This window comes from Pararge aegeria, chromosome 12 (assembly GCF_905163445.1).
Source record: "Pararge aegeria chromosome 12, ilParAegt1.1, whole genome shotgun sequence".
Taxonomy (NCBI): domain Eukaryota; kingdom Metazoa; phylum Arthropoda; class Insecta; order Lepidoptera; family Nymphalidae; genus Pararge; species Pararge aegeria.
In genome coordinates, this window is record NC_053191.1 from 14766948 (window position 1) to 14786886 (window position 19939).

Here is a 19939-nt window from a genome sequence, read left to right on the forward strand (position 1 = left end):
GAAAAAAGGCGGATGAGTAGATAAGTCTATATACTAAAAATTCTTTACATCACAAAATTCATTAAAGATTTCAATACGATACAGAATCACAGTTGGCCGCAGTGAAACGAAAGTATCTAAACCGTATTGGTCTACTTTTGAGATATTTAGGGCCTCACAAATGCACGTGGTATGACGTTCGTTGGAGAACGTAGAGATGGTCTTGAATAATACTCATTTTCAATTATTAAACTTGCCCTATATTCGGGCAGTTTTCTCCTACAAATCCTTGTTACAAAACGGATGTTCTACAATGCGTTATGCAATGCTTCTTATTTTTTTCTTTGTAATTTAACTACGTACAATTGTTATGTCAAAGTATAATATTATTATAGTCCATTATCTATATATAAAAGAAAGTTGTGTTAGTTACACCATTTATAACTCAAGAACGGCTGGACCAATTTTTATGATATTTGATTTTTTGGATTTCTCTTAGACCGGAATAGGATAATAAGTATTAAAATATAACGTTCATAAAGGAAGAAAAAATGATGCGCGGCACGAAGTTCGCCGGGACAGCTAGTTATTTATATATATAAAAATAAAGTTGTGTTTAGTTACACCATTTACAACTCAAGAACGGCTGGACCAATTTTTATGATATTTGATTTTTTATATGTATCTTAGTCCGGAATAGGATAATAAGTATTAAAGTATAACATTCATTAAAAAAAAAAGATCCGCGGTACGAAGTTCGCTGGGACAGCTATTTATTTATATTATTAAAGTTCATCTCCATATTCTGCAACATCTATGAAGGCCCTAAATGTCCGTAAACTACTTCAATGTAGTATTCTTTTCGTTAAGTCTAAACTCTTAACCATATTGAAGTAGTCTTCTTTAATTATTATTATTGAAGTCCATCCCCACATTCTACAACAGACGTTATCCCAAATTCATTTGAAGGCCCTAAAAGTCCAAGACTTCAACTTTAATATAGGTTAAATCCTCTTCGTTTAACTGTGTCCAATTATTCAATTGGGGCTAAAGTCTAAACTCTTAACCATATTAAAGTAGTCTTCCCCTACAGTTGGGCGCTCCGCAGAAGCAATACAACACCTTCCCGGGCACCGAACCTACGTCATAGTTGTAGTTCCAAGTCAATTCAGTACCGGCGCGTATGTGATGCAGTGCGAAAAACGCCACCCACGGGAAACGGGGATCGTGGGTGTCCACGAAAACGTTCTGCACAAACACGTTCGGTGTGCACGAGTGCTGTAATAAAATTTTATTAATTAATTAATTATTGTCTTAGTATATTTATTTATTTATTTACAATACACACTTCGCCATCTAGCCCCAAAGTAAGCAAAGCTTGTGTTATGGGTACTAAGAAGACTGATGATATTTTCATGAATATATAAATACTTATAATATACAAATAAACACCCAGACACTGAAAACCATTCCTGTTCATCACACAAACATTTGCCAGCTGTGGGAATCGAACCCACAGCCTTGACACTAAAAGCAGGGTCACTGCCCACTGCGCCCGCGGGAAATTTAAAGCAATTTAATTATTTAATTAAAGCTAAATTTAATTATTTTCCAGAAATATGACTACAGTTAGATAAATTAGAAACATTTTGTCAAATAGTAGAACCCTTTATTGACGGTATCAGATCTCTTTTTTTATAACGTAGTAATAAATTAGTTATTAAAATGATTTCGACTTTAAGCAGGTATAAAAAACAAGTGAAGTTTTTAAGAATGTTTCCATGAAGGATCTGCGAATGGTTATTATATAAACATTTACAGGTTCCATATAAAAATCCCTACGTTTTTAGGTCCCTATCTGAAAAATTAAGCTACCACACCTTCGCGACTATCAAAAAAAACCAGAAAAACAGAGGTAAGGAGAACAGTCTCTGTGCAATGTGTCATCTCTTGTTTCAAACGTGTCTCATTGTAATATGAACCTTTGAATAAGTTGATCGAAACTGCAATGTTTCCTACTAGATGACGCTACAGTCGCTATAAGACTGATGTGAAAGGCATATACTAATTTCGGCATCGACGGTAGGAGAGCCGTAGCTTAATTGGAGAAAGCGCTCAGGCCGCGATTGCCAGATAGTCGCAGGTTCAAATCCTGTCGGTTCCGAAAATTTTTATATGCATTTTAAATTTATAAAAGCAATCTCTGTTTATCAAATTGATCGTGAAACAGCGTCAAATTATCGCCGCGGCCCAGTAGCGAATGTTAAATTTGATTTGTATATTTAAATAGAATAGTTAAATTTAAGGTATGCTCACATTGAAGCCCAGTGGGTAGAAGCTCTACTAAACTTTCAGGGAGCCGAGTTCGAATCCCAGCACGCACCTCTATCTTTTCTAAGTTACGTGCGTTTCATGTAATGAAAATATCACTTGCTACAACGGTGCAGGAAAACATCTTGAGGAAACCTCCATGCCTGAGAGTTCTCCACAATGTTCTCAAAGGGCTGCGAAGTCTAAAAATCCGTACTGGGCCAGCGTGTTGGACTACGGCCTTAACCCCTTCTCATTGTGGGGGGAGACCGGTGCCCTGTAGTGGGCCGGTAATGGTTTGATATCAGTGACGTGCACTGGTTTTTTGACCAGGGTATGCATAACGCAGGTGCTTGGCATAAAATGGTAAAACTCCCCTCCAATACGAGTTATATTAAAAAAAACGTGTATGCAGTGCTTTTGCGCATGTATGAAGTGCACGCCACTGGTTGATATGATGATGATACTTACATTAAGATATCGTCCAATGTTGCCTTGAACCTTCGCGTCCATGATGTAGCACGCTTCGTCCTCACCAAACAAAGTGCGGACTGATCTGTTAACAAATAACAACCGTTCTTAAACTTGTTTAAAAACTATATGTGTAAAAATTTACGTTTGTTTGTTATATTTTTATACTTACAGAAGATTGGGCTGTATGAGCTTAAACCTATCTGATTAAATTAAGGAAGGAATTTATCAACTATATATTAGAGCGGCAAATTTGTGACAACTTTTGCAATTTTTATGTGGTGTGCTGTGTTATAGAAAATTTCTTTGTCGACATTGCAAATCAACAAATTAGAAAAAATCTCATGTGGCGCCTAAGATCAAGAAACAATAATTGTTACATACACAATTTTCATCTGATATTAAGAAAAATATTTCAGTTCTCGGCTATAATTTTTACAAGGACAGCCACAGTACAGTGGTAAAAATAGAGGAGAGTGCCCTCATTACGTAATCGTTGCATAAATAGCTATTTTAATAAATGACTAATTTAGCTTAAATAGAATAATACACGTTACCTATATTTGGAGATGAATTGGTTATTTCCCATCCCAGCGGCCGCCGTGAAGCAAGAAGGCTCGCGTACTGTGCACAAACGTACATATTACATTATTAGGCTAATACCGGCGGAAAGGCTAAAACCGGGTGGATGCGGTGATAGCCCAGTGGGTGGACCTACTTACTTTCGTGGAGACGAGTTCGAATCCCAGCACACACGTCTAACTTTTCTAAGTTATGTGCGTTTTAAGCAATCAAAATATCACTTGCTCCAACGGTGAAGGAAAACATCGTGAGGAAACCTGCATACCTTAGCGTTCTCCATAATATTCTCAAAGGTGTGAAGTCCGCCAATCCGCACTGGGCCAGCGTGGTGGACTACGGCCTTAACCCCTTCTCATTGTGGGAGGACACACGTGCCCTGTAGTGGGCCGGTAATGGGCTGACTTAATGAAGGAGGCAAAGGTAGAATTTTGATTGAAATTAGAAATCCACATTGTTTCATTTTGTGACCCAGTTTCTTTTGGAATTAAGATTGAACTTGTAAATAAATAGCTATTGCCCGCGTTGTTCGTCAGAGTATTTGTTTTTTTTTTGCAAATCCCGTCAAATCCAAATATAATATAATACCAAAAATCAAGGTTGTTTGCTTGCTTAGTTGGAGCGTGAAAAAAGGACAAACGAACCAACTTTCGCATTTATAAAATTAGGAAAATATATCGATCTATATAAAAATCCGCCCTGTATCCATTAACCCTCATTTGCTAGTTAATACACCGGTTTTAAACGCAGCCTGCAGACTGGAACACCGCAATGCTGTAGTACTTCTTTGGACGAGCTGTCACAAGCAGTTCTATTACTACTACTGAAATTGAGCACAGAGATAGATAGATTGCATCCTAAAAACGGAGCTAGAGAACTTTTATACCAAAACAGCCGGTGAAAGTCGTCTTTGGATAAAACTATAAATTGGAAATTATCGGACTGCCCCTGTGGATCGAACCCCCCTATTTAATAACTAGCTATCCGTTAAGCCAGAGAGTTCCTCAAACATACATAGAATTTATAAAGATTTCTCAAGATTACCTTCTTCATCGTCGCTAATAGTGATACAATCTTCGTCAGCTTCTTTTTCCTTTACTGGCGGTTTGGTATCCTCTTCCTTCCTGGAGTCCCTTCTTCTTAAACGTTTGCTGGAAAGAAACAAGGTTTCTAATAGTTTGACGACTTTTCTAATGCAAGTTCGTGCACTCGGTCCAAAAAGTTTCCGGATTCTATCCCTCAATGAATAACTCATGTTAGTGATTTTAGAATCTCAAATTCCTGTTGTTCCTGTTGTGTAATGTAATCCTTGTTGTTATTTCAGCTTGCTGTAGCAGTGTGCACGAATTGAACACTTGTGCATTTTGAAACAAGAAGCATAAATTCCATTTTACTCTGACGATCGACAGACAAAATCGACCTTCTATTAGATTAGGCCTTCAAATCTTATAGTGAGGATGTTGTTTGGTGGACAATTTTCATAATATAGGCTTACGCCTCGTCAAAAATGACCTAACATGCGTTTGTAGGCGTATACCTATGAGGCGGAATTCAAGGTCAGCGCGATAAAAGATAAAAACTTTATGACTGATGGCAGTACAACTATGTACGGAATGAAAAGCAAGTTATGCTGATGGCACGCTAAGATACGAGCTACGGATTTCTTCCGTCAGTACTGGAAGTGTTTAGTGACGGAAGATATTCCAAAAATGACCCAAATTTCGCTATGTGAAAAGTTCGTAGCTAAAGTATCGGGACAAAATGCATCATATAGTAAGTTGACCAGATTGAAGTAAGTTATTATTATTATTCTATAACTCTTTATTCGTACACACCACATCAAGGATATAAAAAAGACCATACAAGAAATAAAAAAGAAAAAATTGAAGAGTCAAGAAAAACAAAAGCGGGCCTTATCGCTTAATAAAAGGTTAAGCTACGAGTACGCAATAATTTTTAAGGATCCATTGGATATCGGAACGCTATATGCGGTGACTCTGAGAATAAAATGGCTAAGGACCGGCTAAGTAAAACTTTGCTACATGCACTCACCTGAACGCGGCAACGCCTAAACCTAAACCTGGGATGCCGGGCACAAAGTCATCATCTTCTTGCTCACTCCTTTTAGTGGTGTTCTCTTCTTCCGACGACTCCTCGTCCTCTTCGTCCTCTTCTTCAGCTTTCTTTCTTGCTAACTCTTTCTGTACACAAAATATTTCCGAAACCAAAATAAATTATTGAACTCAACCATTAGACAACGCACTTTTAAGTACTAGAATCTACATGAGCATATGATATCTGAACCTAAGTTACCCCAAAGTTAAAATTGTTAAGTTCCACTAGGAACTCATCAAGTTATCGAACTTAACTTATGACTACTCATATGGAATATGGAAAGAGGCATTTTTCGCCTGCCACACATTTTTTGCCGAGTGGAACTCGACGTTAATAACGCACAATTAACGTTACGTTAAGGTGCGTTTCAGATCTGGAATTATAACATTTAGTTATGAATTTACAAACGAAAATTTGAAAAATTACCTTGTCCTTGGCTTTGATTTTATCCGGTATGTCTTCCTCAAAGCCCTCCTTCATCTGTTCCACAACTTCTATATAATCCAACTCGGCGAGATACTCGTCACCTTCGTTGAGACCGTCCTAATAGTTAAAGTAGAATTAGTAACAATTGCTTCTTCGTTAAGTTATAATCTTATAGGCATTTATTTAACTCCAATACTGGATAGCCCATGTCAGTTATCTCAACATTTTTTTTGTAGAAAAGCTTTGACAGGACGGAGGTTATGTGGGACTCCCCTTCTAAAGGAGTTATACCCAAACTAAAAACCTACCCGGGCATGTCCCTCGTTGGCTTTATTAGATGCCCGGGAAAAATCTTACGCGATGTTAAGTGATGATGCAGGCTAAGATGGTAATGGGCTAGCCTGTTCGACTAAGCTAGGCAGCAAAAATAACATCCCCCGATTGTACCCCTGACAAGGGATAAAATTAACGTGTTCACCTGCCAAAGCACGAGGGATAAGAGATGTTTACACCCGTTTATTATTCAGATATTAATTCCAATGCGCCCAAGCTCGGAGAGTTGATAATTTTAAGGATTAGAGGGTATCGGCCGCGACATTCAAACTCCCGAAACAAATGACCAAACTTAGACACATTTGCATCCGTGCGATGCCGGGGCAGGTCGCTAGTTTTAAATAAAATACAAAACATGTGCACTTCTTAATTAAATGCCGAGTGTGCCAGTAAAACGGTAAACTAGTTTTTTATTTCTAATATTAAATGGGCACTTCTAAAATACTGAGAGAGACAGAAAAACGTTTTTATTATTATTTATTATTTATACACAGAGAAATACATCTTAATATAAGTAATCATATCAAAGCTTTTTAGTTACTAGAAAACTATATTTACCAAATTAGCAGTGGCATCCGTCAAAAGGTTGCCCGCGTACACGCAGAGAAAAGCGCCCTTTGGCACGTCGTTCAATGCACGAATGCCCCAGCCGCGTTTATCAGTTTTGAAAACCTTTAAATACACAGTTTACCTTTTTTAAAGGTACAGATGTAAAATATCCCACTAAGTTTTTAAGATGGATGGATGGATAGATGTTTGTAACTGTTTCACGCAAAAACTACTGAACCAATTTGACTGAATTTTGGATTGATAGATTAGGATAATATAAATAAATAAATATACTACGACAATACATACATCGCCATCTAGCCTCAAAGTAAGCGTAGCATGTGTTATGGCTACTAAGATGAATGATGAATATTTTTATGAAATACATAACTACTTCTTATATACAGATAAACACCTAGAAACTAAAAACATTAATGTTCATCACACAAACATTTTCCTTTTGAGGGCATCGAACCCACAGCCGTAAGACTCAGAAAGCAGAAACGCTGCCTTCTGCACCAATCGACCGTCAAGCATAAGAATCATAAAGTAAGAATGAGACGGGCTTAGGCCGTTGTCCACCACGCTGGCCAAGTGCGGATTGGAATAAACAGAGCAAAACCTTACAGGGCATGCAAGAAGCACGTCTTGCAACATTTTTTTTTCCCAAGACGCAGTGGCGTTCCCTGGGTTTCTTACCAGGGTATGCATATAGCAAGGAAATTGCAAAAATCCTCCTCCTACAAGAGATATGTAGCAATTTTAGAGTAAGCAGTGTTTTTGTGCATGTATGAAGTGCACGCCACTGCCCAGACGAGCTCAGTCACAAAATATACTACGACAATACACACATCGCCATGTAGCCCCAAAGTGAGCGTAGCTTGTGTTATGGGTACTAAAATGACTTAAATATATATTTTTTATGAATAATAAACATAAAAACTTATAACATTAAGATAAGCTCAACTACTATTACTAGCTTAGAACGCACATAACTCCCGAAAAGTTAAAAGGTGCGTGTCGGGGATGCGATCATGCTCGGTCGCCCCAAAAGGGAAGCCAAAAACTATGGGCCCTAGAGCTATCACAGCGTAATAAAACAGCACTCACTTGTAACTTAAGCTGCAAAGGATGTTGTGCCACGCGGTTCAAACAAGTATTTTTGCATTTACACCTGAAACAATAAGAGTCATTTTATCAATTTATTCAGCACAATACATAATGTTACATTTATAATTGAATATTTAGCATAAATTTAATTATATAATGTAACGTATGTACACCCAGTTTGGGTGCAGCCATTTTTTTAATTAAATAATTTTATGAATTTTAAAAACATAAGACATCGCATAGAAGGGAAATAGATTTTATTGGAAATGCTCAAAATCAAAGAAATCATTTACAGAATATATAGCATTGCTATGAGGTATTTTTTAAATATTTTCTTTAATTAATTATCATTTTCAGTGTTCCTAATAAAGTCTGGCACATGGTAGATATTCCATATCATCTAAGCTTATGATGATAAAATAAATAAATATACTACGACAATACACACATCGCCATCTAGCTCCAAAGTAAGCGTAGCTTGTGTTACGGGTACTAAGATGACTGATGAACATTTTTATGAATAACTAGCGTACCCAGCCCGCTTCGCCGGGCTAGATTTTGCTTTATTTTATTTAAACAATAAACTTACATCATTAAATTTTTAATTTAGGTCTCATAATATATTAAATCCTTCATTTTTCTCCGTATTCATTCTCTTCTATTCTCTTCTCGAGCGGGTGAAGATTATTATCTACACCCATGTACACCCGACAATAGAATATCATCATAATAAATAAAAGCTGTATTTGACAGTTTGACAGTTCAACAATAGGAGTGCTCCGATCGTCACCAAACATTACAGGATTACTCGCCAGATCAATCCGGAGATCCCCTGAAAGTTTCATTGAAATCGGTCCAGCCGTTTCGGAGCCTATACGGAACATACCCACACACTTTCTCTTTCATATATATAGATATACATGTGTGAAAGTGTGTGAAAGTGCGCAATCTTTAAGAATTCTATATTCAATATTTTTAATTCGAATCAATATTTTAAAAAAAAACTGGAAATCGTGACAATTATATATTAAATTATTAATTAAGAAGTCAAGCGTATACTATGAATACACATTGATAAACAAATAGAAAACTAAAGTATGATTTAAGACTATTAAAGGCTAACTCAACATGCGTTATCGATGTATTAAGTAAAACTTAAAACGTCCTAACTCTCTGCCGGCTGACTTACCTGGAATTGCACTCATAAATCCCAGAAGGCAAGGGTTCCGGCAGCCTTCTATAATCGTAACCGACATCACCTTCATAACCGATGGTCCTAGCGCCCTCTAACGTCATTTTCCAGCAGGCGCATTTAGCTTTGTCCTGCGAAAAGTTAACGCAGAAACATTGGACAAGAGAAATGCAATTTTGAGGAAACCGCTTCTTAAAACTTCCAAAAGGACAGGCCTTTACGTCAAGAATATGGGTATCATTTTATTACTTGATAGAGATGGGTTATTTAAGGGTTAGGGTTCGAAGATTTGGAAAAAGAACACTTGATGACACTTGTAAGACTTAAAACATTTTAACCTCCCTAAACTTTCTCTTCATAACAAGGTTCCAGAAAATACTTGCCATCGCAGGTCAATAATAGTTCAGATTTGTAGCGGAAGTCATTAGGTTTCACACCTGATCGCTCAATTATCGCTTACTCCACTGCGCTCTCTGGGCAGACTGAATAATTCTCAATGTACCCCGTGCTTTTATACTGCTTATGTAAGGCCTAGAACCTGCTTTACTAGGGGATTATAAACAAAAGAAATCATTCAGAATCATTCCGAATAGTGACTATTGGAATATACGGAATTGCTTTGTTCTTTCGTAGGTATTAACTACATACAAGTTAAATACCTACACGCAGTGGCGTACAGAGAGGGTATGCACAGGGTATGTAGATGATATAAAATGAAGAAAATCTCCAGTCCGCGGTATAAAAACCCTAAGGTTAGGCACTGTAAGAGTTATTAAAAGCCTACCTAATTATATATAACTCGTACTGACGATTTTTTTCACGCCACTGCCTACGCGTTACATTGTCATACTCTATTATGAACTTTACACATGATAAAGCATTTTGTAACAATATGAAATATTTTCTTCGGAGAAGCTAGTTAAAACATACAATTAAGTATACAATTACGATCACTAACCTCGCAATCATCCTCACAGTCACAACCGCACAGAAACTCAGGGTCAAGGTTAAGAGGCACGCCCGCAGTCGGCGTTCGCTCGGTGTTGTAGGAGCAGAACTCCGGCAACGAATCGTCGACGCAGTTCACACACGGCACCGGTACGATCTCCTTCCCGTGGGACAGGTCCTGGAACAATATTTCAAGGTTACCAACCCCCAAGTACTGCTTCCGAGTCCGAGCTTCCTTCTACCTTCTAATGTTATAACACCGAAACTGCACGAAAGAATGACAAATTAACAACCCTTCTTCCGCATTTATTTATTCTAAAGGAATTTTCGGGGTATAAACCTTCCAATCTTATTTCCAAGTATCAATATAAAATTTGGGACAAAGAGTAGTATATGTTACTGTCCGGTCCGGGAAAAACAATCGTTTTGCAAAAAATATCATCAATCTGTGGCACTTATGTTGCGTGAAAGAATAATAAGTAACACACACTGATTGTTGTATTGATATTTTCAGTGGACCTACTTCCGATGTCCTAAAACAAAAAAGTGAGTTTGAAGCAAAAAGGCTTGCAGAACTAGGCTATATTATTTCGCCGGCCACTATTGCAGGAATACTGACGTGCTGTCTATGCGGTCAAATATTTAAAACAAAAAGTGGTTAAGCCAGCAACTTGAGAGAGTATCAGTTACGCTCGAAGTAGTCGCTGTGGTTGTATAAGGCCAGGATATGAATATTACCAATGTAATGGGCCAATACTAAACGTTCTGACCTTTCTCCAATGTCCCGTTTGGAAAAGAATTACACTATTTTGACCTGACGATTTTATTAAGTTTAGAGATTTGTGTACATTACAAGAATTTAGCTTGAAAGTTAAGCTTGAATTTCCCGATAGAAACTGTACTCCTTTTTATTTAACCTGCCTTATAATGATAACAATCCTTTAATAACTTTTTTACGATAGAATCTTAGATTAGATCTTAGAGTCGATCTTAGTAAAATAAATAAATATGTATAAATATGAACTTTGAATATCTTTAAACTAACTTTACTCTAAAATTCAATAAAAAGACAGGTTGGTTAGCTGGCACAGTGGCCACATTTTAGGCAAAACGTATTGTTAAGTGACAAAATTTGTAAAATAAACGTTTATTCATTACTATTTATTTAGACTAAACCTATAAAACAGAAGGCAAGACGCCTACCACAATTAAAACTTATTAGCTTATGCAACCTAATTTCCTCGAACCTATTGAACGGAAAATAGTTACATTTGGTACCACGTTACGCAACTCATTTGCAGTCATGCATAGAGATAATTTTTGGGGGAAAATTAGAAAATTTTATGAAAGGCATAATTTTGTCAAGATCATCATTTGTCATTTCAAGGTAATGCCAAAAATTTTAATAATTGGTTTAATTAAAAAAATATAAGCCTTACCCTTTTAAAATCTCGGAACTCTCTAACCGAAAATAGATAAATTAAAAACTAGAATAGATGCAAACTTTTATATGACTTTGCACATAATGATCAAAATTATCAACTCATTATAGACCCACTAAATGTCCAGGATTTGCTCTCAGAATGAGATGGGTAAGACCGTAGTCCACCGCGTGGTCAGTCCAGTACCTACTGATTGAGTCTTAACACGCCCTTCAGATTATGGAGAATTCTCAGGCATGCCGATTTTCTAACGATGTTTTAGCCAATTGAATATTATAGAAAACAAATTAGTGCTCAGTTGAATAAGTACTGTCCAACGATGATTTACAAAGCAAGCTAATTTTGTACGAGGCGACTTAGGGAATATAACAGAGAATAGGCAGCAGCTTCCTCCATGCTACTACTACTGCTATCACTAATCCGACCGCCCAGCGTGATGATTATGGGAAAATCCTTCTATTGGGAGAGGCCTTTACTCCAGCAGTTTTTATAGCTTTCGGATGACCTTCGATTCATCTTTATCATCATTAAATCAACCTCGTACCGGCCCACTACCCCTGTAGTGGTTCTCCTTCTACGGTGAGAAGGGTTTTAGGCTGTAGTGCACCACTCTGGCTTAGTGCGGATTGGTAGATTAATTTTGGACCTCCGATTAGGAGCGACACATAATAAACCTATCTGCTGCATTCGGATAAAAAGCAAGAAAGTAACCCTCACCTTTTTCCCCACGAAGCATTTGTTGAGCACGTACTCCGCAAGGCAATGCGTGGTCGGCGAAAAGTCAAACAGGTCCACTGGCATGTCGCAGTCCGTAGAGCGCAGATAACGGTGCAGTTCACGCACGTTGCGCAGGCGCCGCCCGCACGGCGCCACGTACATCACTTGCTTTAGCCCTCTCCCACGTACAACTTGTCTGTATGCAGCGAGCGTTTTCATATAATGAAATATGTATTTATCATAGTAATAACTTGAGGTAGTTAAGCGACAAAGATTCAATTGATCCAACGGCTTTGCAAAATAATGTGGCATAAATTTGCAATAGTTATGCATTGTTTTGTCACACTTTAAATGACAGCGGCCTTACCGATCAGTAACGATCTCTACCAGGCAACCTTAGGATTACAAACTAAAATAAAAAGGGAGTACTGGTACACTGTTAAAAACATAATCGCGAATAATTACATACTAATACATAAACCAGAATACACACTCAATTAACAAAAAAACTAATATACTCTAACATACCATAAATACTAAAATAAGTAAGATTAAATAAATAAATAATAGTCATCTTTATTGGGAGAGATAATTATAGCCTTAACAGCGTTTTTAAATATGGCCTGTAGACTGTCTTATATTCATTGCGAGTGAATTCCACAATTCAGTAGCTTAAACAGTGAACGAATGCTTGCAAAACGTCGTTTTGTGGAATGGCATGTTCAAGGTCAGCGTACGATGCAATTTTAGTTCGCACTACACTACAGGAAATTTAAACTTTTCCTTAAGATAAGAAGGAGTTTTAGGGTTAAACAGCACATAGTACAAGACACAACACAAGTACAGTAAAAGTTCATGCAGATCCCGGCGGCGGCTTTGCATATGCCACTTAAGTTTCTAAAGTTTTTTTTTTGCGTAAGCAAAATATGAACCGAATAGCCAGATTTTGAAGACGCTCAGGTTTGCTAAGACAGTTCTAGGTCAAATCAAGTTAGCTTACTTTCTCGGGCAAATTAAAATTCTTTTGGATATTAAACAAGTTATTTTTGCCATTTTAAGCTTTATGCTCCGTGCTGTCAACTGAATCTAGTTGTTGTCGCTTGCAGTTTTTTTTGGGTGTAAGAAATAAAAAAAGTAATTCCATCCTCACCTCTCCCATCCGCTCAGCAGAGGTTTTGCGAGCGGATTGTAAGTCCGTAACTCTTTTAGAGCGAGCACATCCGTCCTCTTGCACTTCGGCGAACACGTGTGCGGCGTCATTTTTAATGGCTTCACTGCGTTTTTGGGCGTATAGTACTAGAACAATTTCGTAATTTAGGTGATATGTATTTTTACGCTTTTAATTTTGAGAACAGCCTACACTCATACACTCATATAAGACGCTATATCGAACTTAACCATTGCTTCGATAGAAGTAACCGGTCTCAGGAAACGTACATCATTATTATCAGTAAAAATTATAGGCAATGACGGCTTATTGTTCTGTCTCAGGCACGGAGACAAGTTCAAGGTCAAATTCGAATTTAACCAACTTTGATCAACGAAAGCAAATGACTGATTTGCGAGTTAGATACAGATACAGAACTCACTATTTTTCGGCTTCGGTATAATTTGGTATGTTTGGTATTCGGTATAGTTTGGTATGTTATAAAGAGATTGATATAAGTATATATGGAATACGAATTTCAAATAAACAAGTCTCCCTTCTAGTTTAAAGAAGACATGTTGTTCCGATCCCACATAACCTGGTATAAGGACAAGAAGAAGAATTTGTATATGAATCATTGAAAGAAATTACAATATGATAGTTTACAGTTGGCGACAACTCAACGACGTTCGATAAGACTGCGGCGGAACGACGCGAATATGTATCGGGAGTTCGCGTAACTTGTCGAGTTTTTTCGGCTGTGAGCATCCGCCAGTGAGTTCGGTACATTCCTGACAGGAGGTCGCACATACGCACTCCCGGTAATTCGCGAATCGACGCTCTACACCCTTAGTTTGTGTCAACATATTGTTACTTATATTCGTAGACGTTTTTATTGTATTCATTGGCGGACCACACAGATGTTCCACGTTAGGGTAACTGGGAAAACCATCGCCTATAAAAAGAGCAAAAATTCGCCGGAGAGCCAGGCACAAGTCCTGCAACGTGCTCTCTGTGTCCATCAACCTCAGGCGTAGGTGTTAAGACCATTGTGCCCGTAATTACTCTGGCAACCACACTCTAAAGGCTGGAACACAGTATTGCATCAATGCTGCTTTGCGGCAGAAATGCAAAAGCATGGCGTAAATACTTCTTCAGCCGTGGTCTGTCACAAGATGCTCTACTACTAATAAAATACTGGTAACATTAGACTACTTACGACAACTCTGCTAGTGGTGCTGTCAGTGGCATCGTCGTTGTTGGCTGCTACCGGAGGCTGTGGTGCTATAGCCGTCGACTTCTTGGCTACAGCGCGTTGTCGACGTATTTCCTGTGAACAGAATCCAATTTATTTACATTTAGCTCAGAGAGTAGGACTTCAACTTAACTTTGTGGAGGCCGAGTTTTTAATATCAGATCATGGCACTATTAATTATCGTTTTAAATCCTAGACAAAGCATGATATAATCACTTTATATCCGCTTTATCTTCATCTAAACAGCTTAGTTTATGATGTAGAATAATTTTATCAGTAGGATAACCTGCAGATTAAATAGAGTCCGAACGGCCTGGGACCATTATAACAATTGATAATATATCAGTTTCTGGTAAAGCCCAACTTCAACATTTATAACAAATACATGGTGAAATTTCTGGAGATCCCAACGATTCGAACGATTTCTCCTGGCTCTCTAGAAAACTCATCGTATTTTATCCTGGATCTCTAGAAAAATCATCTTACTTTCTGCTGGATCCCTAGAAAACTCATCGTGATTTGTTGCCAATTACCAGTTGGGTTTGTCCAAGATAAAGATACAAGTCCTGGACATAATCTAGCCAAATTGTGTGAAGTTAGCATAGCTTATCCATTACATACCTCGTTTTGTTGTTGACGCTGAGTTTGTGGTTGTTTATTCGCTTGCTCATCTGACCTCGTGTATTCCACGTACGGCATGTTCACCTGAAACATGTTATTTTTTAAATCTGTTTTTAGAAGATTAAAAGCTAGGGCTTGATTGCGATTTCACTTCATGCTAATCAGTGAAACCGAAAGGCTTAAAGTTTTTGAATTAAACCATTGCCATAGGTTTTAGTGAAAGAAATCAGATATAGCCCTAACATCACATGCAATCACAATAAAAGAAAATCCTGAAAAGTGACTCCTGTCATTTTCTTAAGTACACCTGGCATAGCGTAGGTACTATGCGCGTATCGGTCTTTTATCTGGCCTGGGTTGCTTGGGTTGTAATAAGTGAGCACTTAAATGTTTTGAATTAGTTTGAATGGAAAAATAAATATGTTTCTTTTGATTTAATATTTTCACAAGGTGATTCCTGATAATATACTCATGCACCTTTCAACACTATTAAGTATGTCCGCTATATTATTTTGCACGCCTGATAAGCGAAGCGTTGAGGTGGGTATTACAGTTTACGCACACCGAGTGATTCTCCAACTTAAAATGTCACTTTTTTATTCTTTATTGCTTTTATAAGTGAATATAAATAAACAAATGTTGAGAAAAAACACTATTTTTTGACTCATGATATTTTTAAATCTCTTTTTATTATTTAAACTAATTAAAAAATTGTTTACAAAAGATCTGTCTTGTCTGAATGTGCGGATTCCGTATCTTGTGGTCACGATAACGACCGAAATACTTCACTTATCGAGTTGGTTTTTTTAACAGGCTTCAGTATTTTGAGGAATAGAAGCCTATTACTGTTCACGGTATAATTGGAATGTAATTTAATCATTACATATTTACAAAAAATCTCAATTTTATTGTAATGAATGAGATTATGAGGCGTGCACTTTTGGATTTTCCAACTTTTACTTTTTGTTAAATAACAGTCCTTTTTTTCTCAGGCTAGGTTTTATTAGTCGATGTATTTTTTAATCAGAATAAAAAGGACGTTGTGTTGACTTACCCTTACTTGCGGCTGAGTGCGGGGTAAAGCTCTAGGGCGGTGTCGCTCTGCGGCCTGCAACTCTAGGTAGAGCGGCGCAAGACGCGTAGAGCCACGATAGATCCACTCGCGTCTGTCGCATCGCAGAAATTGGACCTCCACCAGAGATGCGTCCACGTTTATCACGCGAGACGACCACCATTTTCCTAATAGCACACAGATGATCAATTCGTTACAAAATCGATTCTCGACCTTTTTTTTATACTTTATATCATGCCTGAAGGAAAGCAATGATTTTGCTTCAGGTTGGGGCACGCTTGCCTAGAAAATATCTATTCACTCTTGCCATGAAGGTACTAAGGTGGAATTTCTATTCATATAAGCCCAAATGAACGTTTCAATTTTGGTAATTTATCGGATGCATAAATCATATTAGCATTGTGATGTGACCTAAATCGCATTTACACTATTGCGATTTTGAGTTACAATTATTAAGAATATGGCTATCCTTTATGTCGTCATAATAATCGGCGTCCTATTTGATCTTAAATGTAATAACAGCTGATGTTATGGTTGTCACTGCGTAATTTATGTGCCCACGTTTCTTGAAATATATTGATCTTAGGAAAAAGTTGCGAAACAAAAGTTTCTCATTATTATGAGTACTGTGTTACCCTTTGGGATTGATACCCACGCCCTTTCCATCAAGACTTGACCTTGAGGTCCAGCTATAAAGAACGTACCTCTCCATTCAGTCTTCAAATTCTGCCCCGCGTGTAACCTCACCATAGGTCGTTCGGGGTAAGCGAGCAAGTAACTGCGCACGAACTCGCGAGAGTATGGATGAACTTCCTCCCATACAAGCGAAGAGAACTCGCAAACTAGGCGAGTCTGCGAATGCGTCGCGTATTGAGCGTAGCCGTCGTCGAAGAATATTAGGTACCTTAAAAAACATAATTTGATCTGTCGACATCTTTATCAACAATTCTATACTAATTATAAATGCAATAATTTGAAAGGCGATTTGTTAGTCAATCACGCCAAAACGGCAGAGCGGATCTGGATGAAATTGAGCACAGAGATTAGAATATAGTAAAGAATAACAAATGGATTACTTTTTACCCTGGAAAAATGTACGATTCCCGTGGGATAGGTTTGTTTGTTTTTCACGTATTTTGCAAATTGGTAGATAACAATATATAAACGAAGGCACGAGCATCAACTGGTAAAAGCTAAGTCTCAATTATTTTCTTCGTTATCGAATACGTTAACAGTTATAGGTAGTAAAACATCTTAGAACGCATAAAAGCTCTTTCCCAACCTTAAAACTCAACTCTAAACGTTCCTTTTTAAATATCGTTCATACGCATTTTATCCTTTTTTTGTATGGTTACATGCGTCATCTAAGCTAGAATGGTTTCCAAACATGGTCTGCAGGAGCGCTCCAAGATTAAATTTTTAAACGAATGAGTAACAAAGCAATAGATACAGTTAAGCATTTTTAAAATAACTATGTATTATATATGTTCTCTTACCGATAGTTATTGACAGGATTCGGGATCTCGGCGACAATCCCGGAATAGTATGCCTGACGCAAACTGATGTCTTTGAACAGCGCTATCACACGTGTACCTAAAACACATAGGCACTATTACAAATAACATCTCATCTTCTTGGAACGACTTACGTCCCTCAAATACTAACATACATATTGATTACCAATGCATAATAGTTATTGATTTGCGCAACTATAAAGTCGAATTAGCAATTTATATCTTTATAAGGCAGTCCAATTTCGACAGCGGTTAGTTGTTCTGTTATTAGTCGAACTGCCCAGCTACAGAACTGGTTTTTGCATTTTTTTATTGCGGGGGAAAAGGGGGTTTTCCGCACTTGTTCAACAATAAGGTAACCTCTTGAAAAAAAATGGCAAAAGACCTTTCGTACGTCCGTCACGCGTACAACAAGGTGGTTTAAGTAGAGTCGAATTCAGTAATTGGTAAATAGTTATAGATTAATAAATGAACTATTTCTAGTGCTTTTGTTGTGAGTTCTTCTTATATCTCAACCAAATGCCAAAGTCTAACAAAACGTCTTTTCAGGGCTTGGAGTAGCAGTTTCTCATAAACAGTTACTGATCTAAAGTGATCGCCAATATTTTTAGTGGCCAACTAACGGCCATTGCACACCAAATTGACTCAACAACAGCTCGTTCATTGTGAGCTTTATGTCATGCGCTTTAAATTGTGGTCTACTCGTTCCAATGCAATTATTTGTGCAATTATGTATTTGGCGGCCCATTGGCGCAGTTTGCAGCGACCCTGCTTTCTGAGTCAAAGGCCGTGGGTTCGATTCCCAAGGCTGGAAAATGTTTGTGTGATGAACATGAATGTTTTTCAGTGTCTGGGTGTTTATCTGTATATTATAAGTATTTTATGTATATTATTCATAACACAAGCTACGCTTACTTTGGGGATAGATGGCGATGTGTGTATTGTCGTAGTATATTTAATTAATTTATTTATTTATGTACTTAAGTCAAATAAACAACAAAAAACATAGTATTTATTGAGCTCACCAATAGTCATCCTGACTTCCGACGGTTCAAAGTATGCTAAGCACCTGGCCGGCAATGTTTTGAAAGGATTCTTGCTAACTTTGTGCTCGAACCTAACGCGAACCATCGTGAAAGGTATGTTCTGAAATTAGTCAATATATATAACAGCATATTTTTAGACGACAATTTGTACGTTTTAGGAATTTTAAAAGCCATAATTTTATAGTTCTCACAAATACATATAATCAAAAATTGCATTACTGACGGGATTTAAACCCGCAAATAACTAGCCCAATGAGAAGAGGGATGAAAGAGGCACAATTTTACATAACAATATTGTTTTAATTTAAATTTATAACTTAAAAAATATACTTTACGAAAAGGTTTTAAAAAGACATACAAGCTTATTATCAGTGGGCGAACAAATTCAATATTTTGAAGTAATTTTCAACTAAATAATTGGCAAAAAGAATTCTAATATCATATTGGGTAGTTTCTGAAAGATTAAGAATTTTCAACGAACTAAGGAAAATATGTGTGGGTATGGTTACTCACATGTGCCTTGGGTTGGATCTCAACAACCTTAGCCCTCAGCCATGTGCCGAATGCATTTTTCATGGCATATACTGTCATGCCCAATCTGATTGGTGGATGAGATAGGTCCCCTGGTGGGGGCAAGTCCGCCGGGGCCACTTCAACTGACAGTTGAACTACCGATATGTCCATATTCTGCAAATAAATACTTACTGTAAGCAGCCATTTATGTGAAGATTAAATACTCATAAAATAAGCTTATTAATATAAATATTTGGTAAATCAACTCAGCCACCCAATCAGGGCAATATATGGGTATACTATGGAGGTATTCGAGGTCCGTCTCTGCTTTACTACCTTTGCTGTGCTTGCACTCTGGTTCTCTCGATGAGTATACAAATAAGTTTACTTACGTGTCAAATTAAAACTTATATTGAATACTAAACTCAATGATCTTGTATTACTCTTAAATCGATTTTAATGTTTAACTCAATTATAAACATTTTAAAGCATATTCCCACAGTGGACCCACTTACTGAGTGGAAAATGCTTCGAAAGGTTTTTAGACTTTAATTGAAAATTCATGTTTTCCATAAAAATACAACTTTATATTCTAAATTA

General features: G+C 37.3%; 1 protein-coding gene across 2 annotated transcripts in view; it reads right to left on the reverse strand.

The window, feature by feature from the left end:
• Window positions 1-716: 716 nt before the first annotated feature.
• The window catches only part of LOC120628014 (histone-lysine N-methyltransferase eggless), a 41044-nt gene continuing 21821 nt past the window's right edge, over window positions 717-19939 (reverse strand). For both annotated transcript variants that reach the window (XM_039896193.1, XM_039896192.1), the window contains exons 14-32: window positions 19340-19513; window positions 18806-18926; window positions 17763-17859; window positions 16971-17170; window positions 16249-16433; window positions 15195-15278; window positions 14538-14648; window positions 13322-13467; window positions 12172-12367; window positions 10023-10190; window positions 9062-9195; window positions 7873-7936; window positions 6772-6885; window positions 5881-5997; window positions 5392-5540; window positions 4384-4490; window positions 3318-3384; window positions 2761-2845; window positions 717-1257 (exon numbers count right to left, since the gene is read on the reverse strand). In XM_039896193.1, coding sequence (XP_039752127.1) covers window positions 1051-1257; window positions 2761-2845; window positions 3318-3384; window positions 4384-4490; window positions 5392-5540; window positions 5881-5997; window positions 6772-6885; window positions 7873-7936; window positions 9062-9195; window positions 10023-10190; window positions 12172-12367; window positions 13322-13467; window positions 14538-14648; window positions 15195-15278; window positions 16249-16433; window positions 16971-17170; window positions 17763-17859; window positions 18806-18926; window positions 19340-19513 — 2526 coding nt within the window. In that variant the 3' untranslated portion in view covers window positions 717-1050. The remainder of the gene's footprint in view (window positions 1258-2760; window positions 2846-3317; window positions 3385-4383; window positions 4491-5391; window positions 5541-5880; window positions 5998-6771; window positions 6886-7872; window positions 7937-9061; window positions 9196-10022; window positions 10191-12171; window positions 12368-13321; window positions 13468-14537; window positions 14649-15194; window positions 15279-16248; window positions 16434-16970; window positions 17171-17762; window positions 17860-18805; window positions 18927-19339; window positions 19514-19939) is intronic.